Raw genomic sequence first — 12004 nt, forward strand, 5'->3', positions numbered from 1 at the left:
GTTCATGCCCTTTGCTAGTTAGTGAGTTATTAGCCCAGTTATAGATAGTTTGTAGTCAGCAATGGGGGAGTGATGGCGTCCCCGAGTGGCGCAGTGGTCTAAGATCCTGGTTCGAATCCAGGCTCTGTCGTAGCCGGCCACGACCGGGAGACCTATGGGGCGGCGCACAATTGGCCCAGCGTCGTCCAGGGTAGGGGAGGTAATGGCCGGCAGGGATGTAGCTCAGTTGGTAGAGCATGGCGTTTGTAATGCCAGGGTTGTGGGTTCGATTCCCACGGGGGGCCAGTATGAAAAATAAAAAAATTAAGTCGCTCTGGATAAGAGCGTCTGCTAAATGACTTAAATGTAAATGTACAAGAGCACAAAACATGTACATTTCTAGACATCTTTGAAAAGAAAGTCAGGTAAAGAGCTTTTTTTTGTCTTAAAGGGGCAGTGTTGTATTTTGAGAAAGGCTTGAATAAGCTAAGTAGTCAATAGGCAGAGGGTAGAATAATTTGTCTGATTGTATGTAATATGGTATCGGAATAATAATACATTTTATTTTGTAAAGTGGTTTCTTGATTCTTGATTTCTCAACATACAACACTGCCCCTTTAAGACAAAAAAAAGCTCTTTACCTGACTTTCTTTTCAAAGATGTCTAGAAATGTACACGTTTTGTGCTCTTGTAGGAAGCCATCATCCTAGACCCATTTCAATTTGCTTACCGCCCCAATAGATCCACAGACGATGCAATTGCCATCACACTGCCCTATCCCATCTGGACAAGAGGCATACCTATGTAAGAATGATGTTCATTGACTATAGCTCAGCATTCAATACCATAGTACCCTCCAAGCTCATCATTAAGCTCGAAGCCCTGGGTCTGAACCCCGCCCTGTGCAACTGGGTCCAGGACTTCCTGACGGGCCGCCCCCCAGGTGGTGAAGATAGGAAACAACATCTCCACTTCGCTGATCCTCAACACTGGGGCCCCACAAGGGTGCGTGCTCAGCCCCCTCCTGTACTCCCTGTTCACCCATGACTGCGTGGCCAAGCACGCCTCCAACTCAATCATCAAGTTTGCAGACGACACAACAGTAGTAGGCTTGATTACCAACAATGACAAGACCGCCTACAGGGAGGAGGTGAGGGCTCTGGGAGTGTGGTGCCAGGAAAATAACCTCTCACTCAACATCAACAAAACAAAGGAGATGATTGTGGACTTCAGGAAACAGCAGAGGGTGCACCCACCTATCCACATCGACGGGACCGCAGTGGAGAAGGTGGAAAGCTTCAAGTTCCTTGGCGTACACATCACCAACAAACTGAAATGGTCCACCCACGCAGACAGTGTGGTGAAGAAGGCGCAACAGAGCCTCTTCAACCTCAGGAGGCTGAAGAAATTTGGCTTATCACCTAAAACCCTCAAACTTTTACAGATGCACAATTGAGAGCATCCTGTCGGGCTGTATCACCGCCTGGTACGTCAACTGCACCGCCCACAACCGCAGGGCTCTCCAGAGGGTGGTGCGGTCTGCCGAACGCATTACCGGGGGCAAACTACCCGCCCTCCAAGACACATACAGCACCCGATGTCACAGGAAGGCCAAAAAGATCATCAAGGACATCAACCACCCGAGCCACTGCCTGTTCACCCCACTATCATCCAGAAGGCGAGGTCAGTACAGGTGCATCAAAGCTGGGACCGAGAGAATGAAAAACAGCTTCTATCTCAAGGCCATCAGACTGTTAAAATAGCCATCACTAGCACATTAGAGGCTGCTGCTGCCTATTGAAATCACTGGCCACTTTAAGAAATGGAACACTAGTCACTATAATAATGTTTACATGTCTTGCACTACTCATCTCATATGTATATACTGTATTCTATTCTATAATATTCTACTGTATCTTAGTCCATGCCGCTCTGTCATTGCTTGTCCATATATGTATATATTCTTAAATCCCATTCCTTACTTTTTTGTGTGTATTGGGCATATGTTGTGAAATTGTTAGATATTACTGCACTGTCGGAGCTAGAAGCACAAGCATTTCGCTACACCCGCTATAACATCTGCTAAACACGTGTATGTGACAAATAAAATGTGATTTGATTCAAACAGCACATTTTCAGTCACCTTGTTTGAAGGACAAGTGGATAAACGGGTTAATGTCAAGCCCTGCATGTTTTTTTCAAAAGTCACTTGGAAGGTAGGCCTACATTGAACACCACACACTGTAGGCTGAATGATAGAACACATATTTCCATGTTAAAATGTTATGGGATGCATTTTCTACATTGTTTTTGATGGTAGGCCACTCTGGTAGGCCTACAATATGATCAAATAGCCACAGTAGCCTACTTGACCACGGTCTGAAACTAACTTAAAGTGGGTACAGCCTCAGTGTTCACAGTAACGCGCGCAGAATTTTCACAACATTCAAGTTTGCACTCAGCAGACCTGAAATTTGCTCAGTGCTGAAAAAAGGGAACATTGTACACCACCCAAAGGACATCCAGCCAACTTGACACAACTGTGGGAAGCATTGGAGTTAACATGGGCCAGCATCCCTGTAGAACACTTTCGACACCTTGTAGAGCTCATGCCAGACGAGGCTGTTCTGAGGGAAAAAGGGGTGCAACTCAATATTAGGAAGGTGTTCCTAACGTTTTGTACACTCAGTGTATTTATTTTATATATATATATATATATATATATATATATATATATATATATATATATATATATATATATATATATATATATATATATATATATATATATATATATATATACACATACATACACACACACATATATACACACACATATATACACACACATACACACTACCAGTCAAAAGTTTGGACACACCTACTCATTCAAGCGTTTTTCTTAATTTTTTACCATTTTTTACATTGTAGAATAATAGTGAAGACATCAAAACCATGAAATAACACATGAAATCATGTAGTAACCAAAAAAGTGTTAAACAAATAAATAAAAATATTTTATATTTGAGATTCTTCAAATAGCCACCCTTTGCCTTGACTGTAGCTCAGTTGGTAGAGCACGGCGCTTGCAACGCCAGGGTTGTGGGTTCGTTTCCCACGGGGGGCCAGTATGAAAATGTATGCACTCATTTAGCGTCTGCTAAATGACTAAAATGTAAATGTAAAATATATGCTACTTTTCCTTCACTCTGCGGTCCGACTCATCCCAAATTATCTCAATTTGGTTGAGGTCGGGGGATTGTGGAGGCCAGGTCATCTGATGCAGCACTCCATCACTCTCCTTCTTGGTAAAATAGCCCTTACACAGCCTGGAGGTGTGTTGGGTCATTGTCCTGTTGAAAAACAAATGATAGTCCCACTAAACCCAAACCAGATGGGATGGCGTATCGCTGCAGAATGCTGTGGTAGCCATGCTGGTTAAGTGTGCCTTGAATTCTAAATAAATCACAGACAGTGTCACCAGCAAAGCACCCCCACACCATAATACCTCCTCCGCCAAGCTTTACGGTGGGAAATGCAGATGCGGAGATCATCCGTTCACCCACACCGCGTCTCACAAAGACACAGCGGTTGGAACCAAAATCTCCAATTTGGACTCATCAGACCAAAGGACAACTTTCCAACGGTCTAATGTCCATTGCTCATGTTTCTTGGCCCAAGCAAGTCTCTTCTTCTTATTGGTGTCCTTTAGTAGTGGTTTCTTTGCAGCAATTCGACCATTAAGGCCTGACTCACAGTCTCCTCTGAACAGTTGATGTTGAGATGTGTCTGTTACTTGAACTCTGTGAAGCATTTCTTTAGGCTGCAATTTCTGAGGCTGGTAACTCTAATGAACTTATCCTCTGCAGCAGAGGTAACTCTGGGTCTTCCATTCCTGTGGCGGTCCTCATGAGAGCCAGTTTCATCATAGTGCTTGATGGTTTTTGCAACTGCACTTGAAGAAACTTTCAAAGTTCTTGAGATTTTCCATATTGACTGACCTTCATGTTTTAAAGTAATGGACTGTCGTTTCTCTTTGCTTATTTGAGCTGTTCTTGCCATAATATGGACTTGGTCTTTTACCAAATAGGGCTCTCTTTTGTATACTGTTTTGGTTACTACATGATTCCATATGTTATTTCATAGAGTAGTTGTGTCCAAACTTTTGACTGGTACTTCACACATACAGTGGGGGAAAAAAGTATTTAGTCAGCCACCAATTGTGCAAGTTCTCCCAATTAAAAAGATGAGAGAGGACTGTAATTTTCATCATAGGTACACGTCAACTATGACAGACAAATTGAGAAGAAAAAAAATCAAGAAAATCATATTGTAGGATTTTTTATGAATTTATTTGCAAATTATGGTGGAAAATAAGTATTTGGTCACCTACAAACAAGTAAGATTTCTGGCTCTCACAGACCTGTAACTTCTTCTTTAAGAGGCTCCTCTGTCCTCCACTCGTTACCTGTATTAATGGCACCTGTTTGAACTTGTTATCAGTATAAAAGACACCTGTCCACAACCTCAAACAGTCACACTCCAAACTCCACTATGGCCAAGACCAAAGTGCTGTCAAAGGACACCAGAAACAAAATTGTAGACCTGCACCAGGCTGGGAAGACAATCTGCAATAGGTAAGCAGCTTGGTTTGAAGAAATCAACTGTGGGAGCAATTATTAGGAAATGGAAGACATACAAGACCACTGATAATCTCCCTCGATCTGGGGCTCCACGCAAGATCTCACCCCGTGGGGTCAAAATGATCACAAGAACGGTGAGCAAAAATCCCAGAACCACACGGGGGGACCTAGTGAATGACCTGCAGAGAGCTGGGACCAAAGTAACAAAGCCTACCATCAGTAACACACTACGCCGCCAGGGACTCAAATCCTGCAGTGGCAGACGTGTCCCCCTGCTTAAGCCAGTACATGTCCAGGCCCGTCTGAAGTTTGCTAGAGTGCATTTGGATGATCCAGAAGAGGATTTGGAGAATGTCATATGGTCAGATGAAACCAAAATAGAACTTTTTGGTAAAATCTCAACTCGTCGTGTTTGGAGGACAAAGAATGCTGAGTTGCATCCAAAGAACACCATACCTACTGTGAAGCATGGGGGTGGAAACATCATGCTTTGGGGCTGTTTTTCTGCAAAGGGACGAGGACGACTGATCCGTGTAAAGGAAAGAATGAATGGGGCCATGTATCGTGAGATTTTGAGTGAAAACCTCCTTCCATCAGCAAGGGCATTGAAGATGAAACGTGGCTGGGTCTTTCAGCATGACAATGATCCCAAACACACCGCCCGGGCAACGAAGGAGTGGCTTCGTAAGAAGCATTTCAAGGTCCTGGAGTGGCCTAGCCAGTTTCCAGATCTCAACCCCATAGAAAATCTTTGGAGGGAGTTGAAAGTCCGTGTTGCCCAGCGACAGCCCCAAAACATCACTGCTCTAGAGGAGATCTGCATGGAGGAATGGGCCAAAATACCAGCAACAGTGTGTGAAAACCTTGTGAAGACTTACAGAAAAAATGTTTGACCTGTGTCATTGCCAACAAAGGGTATATAACAAAGTATTGAGAAACTTTTGTTATTGACCAAATACTTATTTTCCACCATAATTTGCTAATCAATTCATTAAAAATCCTACAATGTGATTTTCTGGATTTTTTTCCCTCATTTTGTCTGTCATAGTTGACGTGTACCTATGATGAAAATTACAGGCCTCTCTCATCTTTTTAAGTGGGAGAACTTGCACAATTGGTGGCTGACTAAATACTTTTTTTCCCCACTGTACATATATACACATACTGAACAAAATATAAATGCAACATGCAACAATTTCAACCATTTTACTGAATTAGAGTTCATATAAGGAAATCAGTCAATTGAAATAAATTCATTAGACCCTAATCTATGGATTTCACATGACTGGGCAGGGGTGCAGCCATGGGTGGGCCTGGGAGGGCATATGCCCACCCAGTGGGGAGCCAGGCCCAGCAAATCAGAATGAGTTTTTCCCCACGAAAGGGCTTTATTACATCAGCAAACCGCTCTCCCATACGACACCATACACGTGGTCTGCAGTCGTGAGGCCTGTTGGACGTACTGCCAAATTCTCTAAAACGACGTTGGAGGCGACTTATGGTAGAGAAATGAACATTCAATTCTTTGGCAATAGTTCTGGTGGACCTTCCTGCAGTCAGCATGCCAATTGCACGCTCCTTCAAAACTTGAGACACCTGTGGCATTGTGTTGTGACAAAACTGCACATTTTAGAGTGGCCTTTTATTGTCCCCAGCACAAGGTGCACCTGTGTAATGATCATGCGGTTTAATCAGCTTCTTGATATGCCACACCTGTCAGGTGGATGGATTATCTTGGCAAAGGAGAAAAATTCACTAACAGGGATGTAAACAAATTTGTGCACAACATTTGAGAGAAATAAGCTTTTTGTGCGTATGGATCATCTCCTGGGATCTTTTATTTCAGCTCATGAAACCAACACTTTACATGTTGCGTTTTATATTTTTGTTTAGTGTTGTTAGCAATTTTGCTAACGCTAGTTAGCAAATTCCTTCAAACTACACATAAAAGATGGTATCCATGAGTTCATCTGACTCTAGGGAAGTAGATATAGGGATTCATTTTCAAAATCCTGTAGTATCCGTTTAATGAGAAAGTCCTCCAATCCTGTGAGTGTACCTGTATCACATGGTACTCTGTGTCTGTAGACAGCAGTGGGACCTAGCTGACTGTATAGCTGCCATTAAACTGGGCTTGAATGCAACAAGTCACATAACGACTTCGAGAACATATAGGATACATGTACAGTACTGGATCGGATTGGTAGAACAATGTTACTATCTGATGCAGGCTAGTTTAATTCTATCTGGTTCTGCTATGAGTAAAGGCTGCTTCTTCTAGTAATAATGCCTGAGTCCAAAATGGCACCCTATTCCCTTTATAGTGCACTACTTTTGACCACAGCACTATGGGCCCTAGGGTGCCATTTGGAATTCAACATTTTATATTTCCCATTTCTCCTTGCATCAAAACCACTCTGTTCTTCTCATTAACGATACAAGAACAAAATAAAATAAACCTCAAACCTGACATCTATTTAAAAAAAGAAGTGAAACAATTCAAGACATGATTAAAAACCCTGTCTGTAATAATCCCCACTGAACGAGAGAGAGAGAGGGAGAGGGAGCCAGAGAGAGAGAGAGAGAGAGAGAGAGAGAGAGAGAGCCAGAGAGAGAGAGAGAGAGAGAGAGAGGGAGCCAGAGAGAGAGGGAGCCAGAGAGAGAGAGGGTGAGAGAATTGGCCAGGCAGGCAGTAATGTGAATGTGTTTGTAAATGAGAGAGAGATTCTCTGGTGCCTGATCCTCTGCCAGCCAAGCCGCCATGTTTCAACTCCAAAAGCAAACAATGAAGTGGTTCAGTCACACGCTCCGTCTCGCTCTCTAGCCGTCTCTCCTTCTCTGAGCATGTGACCTCACGTAACCATACAGAGAGAGAGAGAGAGATGACGAGAGACAGAGAGAGACAGAGAGAGAGACAGAGAGAGAGAGAGAGAGAGACAGAGAGAGAGACAGAGAGAGAGAGAGAGACAGAGAGAGACAGAGAGAGAGACAGAGAGAGAGACAGAGAGAGAGAGAGAGAGAGACAGAGACAGAGAGACAGAGACAGAGAGAGAGCGCAAGAGCGAGAGCGAGAGAAAAAAAACTACTGCCCCACTGGTCTGTGTGTCTGTGGGAAACTAGGTCAGACTAAGGTCATGGTTGTTTATATCCCAGACAGCCACGCCACACTCCTCCCCTACTCAGCTTCTCTAGGGGGAATCCCTTCCCCCGCTGCTTGACAGCTCTCTCTCTCCCACAGTCTAACTCGCACTCTGTATCTCTCCCTCACGCGTTCTCTTCCCCGCTCCCTCTCTCTCTGACATCAGCCATCTCGCCTGAGGGGAGGGAATCCTACTACGGGCCATCTGACAGCTCTCTCTGACAGCTCTCTCTCTCTCTCCCTCCCTGTGACACAATCACCTGTCAGACAGAAATAGGCCCATATGCTGGGAGGGAGCAGCCAGCCCAGCCCAGGGAGCATGGAGATGGATAGATGAAGGGCTGGATGATTGGGGACATGCTTTACACACAGTGTATGGGTCTGTCTGTGGATATATGGATATTATCCTGTTCATGCCTGTTTATAATGGCTACGGATAGGTGTACATTTGTCAACCACAGCAGGTAGATTATACCTCTAGTGACCCCAACCCTGCATAGCGTGCAGCTCAGCTAGGAAGCTACAGTCCCCAGTGTTTTACTCACCCGGTGAGGGCGGCTGGATCTTAGCCTGGGCCTGTTTCTTGGTTTCCCCCGGGATCTCCAGCGGCGGCTCCTCTCCCCGCTCCACCCTGCACTCGTAGGCAAAGAGGTACTGGATGTACTGCTTCTTCAGAGAGCTGGCGGAGCTGCTGGACGTGCCCACGTTGAGGTGGGTGGACAGCTCTCTCCACTTCTTGCTCTTGTTCACCTGCAGGGGGAGATATGGCCGACAGGAGACTCCTGAGCAACCAGAGCTGGGTATGAAACCGTATATGATGGGGTAGAACTGGGACTGGGTAGACAACAAGGGCCGTAGTGGAGTTAGATTAAAGAAGACGGACACCGGGATTGGACCAGGCAGCACACCAGGGTCTACATTTTACCTTCGTTATTTTGTTAGAGGATAGGCCTGGATTTCAAATGAGGGAAATAGCCAGCTGTCAAAGTAGTTCTTTTCAAACAAAATGTGTTGCAGAGGTGGGAGCTTTGACCCCTACACCAGACTCCGTCACACAGGTCCCACTGAGACTCACCATGGCCAGGCCTCCTATCTCTCGAACACACAGGTAGAGGCGGCACAGATCCAGGGGCTTCCTGCCCACGGCAGGCAGCATGGGTACGGGCGTGCCCCTCTCCTCCATGAAGGCCAGGTAACGGTCCACCCACACCCGCCTCTCGGGCTCTCCGCCCATCTCGTACAGGATGCGGATCTTCTCATTGGTCATGGTGGCCGGGCTGGGCTTCTAAAGGGGCAGGGCATAGAGTAGAGGGGGAGGGGTCAGTCAGGGCAACTACTGTTGTCATTGCTTATGGAGCACGGTCATGAGCACGGTCATGAGCACGGTCATGAGTACGGTCATGAGTACGGTCATGAGTACGGTCATGAGTACGGTCATGAGTACGGTCATGAGCACGGTCATGTAGACAAAAACATGTTCAACATCCAACTGTAGATTATTATATGACTTGTTGCATTCAAGCCCAGTTTAATGGCAGCTATACAGTCAGGTAGGTCCCACTGCTGTCTACAGACACAGAGTACCATGTGATACAGGTACACTCACAGGATTGGAGGACTTTCTCATTAAACTGATAATTCAGGATTTTGGCAATGAAGCCCTGAATCTACTTCCCTAGAGTCAGATATAAAAATGGTATCCATGAATTTGTCTCTTTTATGTGCGGTTTGAAGGAATTTGCTAACTAGATTTAGCACAATTGCTAACAACACTAAACAAAAATATAAAACACATGTAAATGTTGGTCCCATGAAATAAAAGATCCCAGAACGCACAAAAAACGAATGTCTCTCAAATGTTCTGCACAAATTTGTTTACATCCCTGTTAGTGAGCATTTCTCCTTTGCCAAGATAATCCATCCACCTGACAGTTGTGGCATATCAAGAAGCTGATTAAACAGCATGATCATTACACAGGTGCCCCTTGTGCTGGAGACAATAAAAGACCACTCTACAATGTGCAGTTTTGTCACACAACACAATGCCACAAATGTCTCAAGTTTTGAGAGAGCCTGCAATTGGCATGCTGACTGCAGGAATGTCCACCAGAGCTGTTGCCAGAGAATGTAATGTTCATTTCTCTACCATAAGCTTCCTGTCATTTTAGAGAACTTAGCAGTACGTCCAAAAGGCCTCACAACTGCAGACCACGTGAATGGCATCGTGTGAGCGAACGGTTTGCTGATGTCAACATTGTGAACAGAGTGCCCCATGGTGGCGTTTGGGTTATGGTATGGGCAGGCATAAGCTACGGACAACTAACATTTGCGAGGCCCATTTTCTTTGGGATATCTGTGACCAACAGATGCATATCTGTATTCCCAGTCGTGAAATCCATAGATTAGGGCCTAAATACATTTATTTCAATTGACTGATTTCCTCATATGAACTGTAACTCAGTAAAATCGTAGAAATTATTGAATGTTGCGTTTATATTTTTGTTCAGTATAGTGTTAGCGCAATGACAAAGTCGATGTAACTGATAACATGCTAGTAGATACCATAGACATCCAGTCATTGCGCTAACGCAAGTTAGCATTGGCTCGCAAAACTACCTCTAACTTCCTTCATACTGGACACAGAGACATAAAAATGGTATCCATGAGTTCATCTGACTCTGGGGAAGTAGATAAAGGGCCCCGAAGTATCCCTTTAACACACTCAGTCATCAATAACAACCAATACAAACAGAGAAGCATTTGAGACATTGTGGTGCAGCAGGACTGCCAGGTTACCAGCACCGTATGGGAGAGAGATAGGAGAAAATAGTGTTAGAACGTCTCGGTCATAAACGTCATCCAACAACATCACCACAATCACATTTCAGATATTAAAAAACAACAAGCTGTAAAAAACGAAACAAAAAGCTAAATACATAACCAATCCAACAAATAAAAAAAGTAACAAAAGCGAAAAACAAGTGCTTGCGGCACTTACAGGGCTGGTGGGCGTCTTTGGCCAGGCCACAGCAACAGCGGGGTGGCAGCTAATGCTATCGCTGATGTCCTCCACCCCGTGACAAGAGGACAGACTAGCAGGGCTGGGGGACAGGGGACAGGGGGTGTGGGGCTGGGACATACACTGAGAGGAGCTGTCCTGTGACGGGGAATAGATAGGACAAAAAGAAAACACACGTACGTACACATTCACACACAACAGGGCCACGTGATGAGAGATGGCAGGAGTTAAGAGATTTCAGTCTGACTTTAACCTTTTCTGTCTCTCTCTCTTTCTCTCTCTCGCTCTCTCTCTCTCTCTCTCTCGCTCTCTCTCTCTCTCTCTCGCTTTCTCAAAAACAGTCACACACACATGCAGAAAGCATACAAACAGCAAAACCTGTCCTCAAATACATCCTAGGACTAAGATCTCTGCAGCTAATGTCTCCCTGATGACCCACTCCTAGTCACACACACTTCGTATGGCTCTGTTCAGAGCTCCCCTGGAGTCTTTCAGGCAGGTTTGACTGGCTTCAAAACATTCAACACATGATTGGAAAAGCACACAGTGGAAACTACACGGCGAGAGGAGCCATACAGACGGATTGAGCAACGGCATTCTAGGGCAGGCAGCCAAACAGGCGAATGGGAAGAGGTTCAGCAGCAAAGGCCACAGCCATTAATACTAGTACTCATGTTGTCACAAGTGGGAGCATGAAGCCATGCTAGCTACTGCTGTTGCCATGACGGCAGAAATGCACAAAGCAGCCAAATATATGAGGAGTGATCATTAAGTAGACAGAGAGAGCCGATATAATAGTAGTTCCTCTCAGATCAGTTGGGCTGACAGACATCTTCAGTTTGTGATCAAGAGGCTTTTCTCACGAGCCGGTAATGAGGTGAAGAGACGCAAATGAACGCAGAGGGAGAAAGGTTGTTCACTCAGTCTGGAACCAACAATACAGAGGCGTGCAGAACCAAACCAAGCGAGGGGGAACTTGAAACACGAGGGAGGGAGGGAGGGAAACAAAACGAGAAAAATACAAAAAAAAACGAACCGAAGCTCTGACGAGAGAAATAGGAGTTAATGAGAGAGCATAGTGAACAGTAACAAGTTCTTTGCAGTCGATGGGAGAGGGGTTATTTTAGCGGGCCTTTCTGTGTCTATCACACATCCAAATCAGTAAAAAGACAGACAGACATGAGTGGGGTAATAATTGTGAAGAACTTACTATAAAATAGCACT

The 12004-nt window shown here is 44.9% G+C and overlaps 1 protein-coding gene across 2 annotated transcripts in view; it reads right to left on the reverse strand.

Annotated features, from left to right (window-relative positions):
- Positions 1-12004, reverse strand: part of LOC311108650 (AT-rich interactive domain-containing protein 1B-like) — a 94942-nt gene that overhangs the window by 14003 nt on the left and 68935 nt on the right. Inside the window, exons 11-13 of one of the 2 annotated variants that reach the window (XM_084151343.1) lie at positions 10760-10918; positions 8837-9046; positions 8307-8511 (exon numbers count right to left, since the gene is read on the reverse strand). In XM_084151343.1, the coding sequence (XP_084007469.1) occupies positions 8307-8511; positions 8837-9046; positions 10760-10918 (574 nt within the window). The remainder of the gene's footprint in view (positions 1-8306; positions 8512-8836; positions 9047-10759; positions 10919-12004) is intronic. The other variant, XM_084151344.1, reaches the window with a different exon arrangement.

Source organism: Coregonus lavaretus (genome assembly GCF_964263955.1).
Source record: "Coregonus lavaretus genome assembly, chromosome: 33".
In the NCBI taxonomy this organism is placed as follows: Eukaryota; Metazoa; Chordata; class Actinopteri; order Salmoniformes; family Salmonidae; genus Coregonus; species Coregonus lavaretus.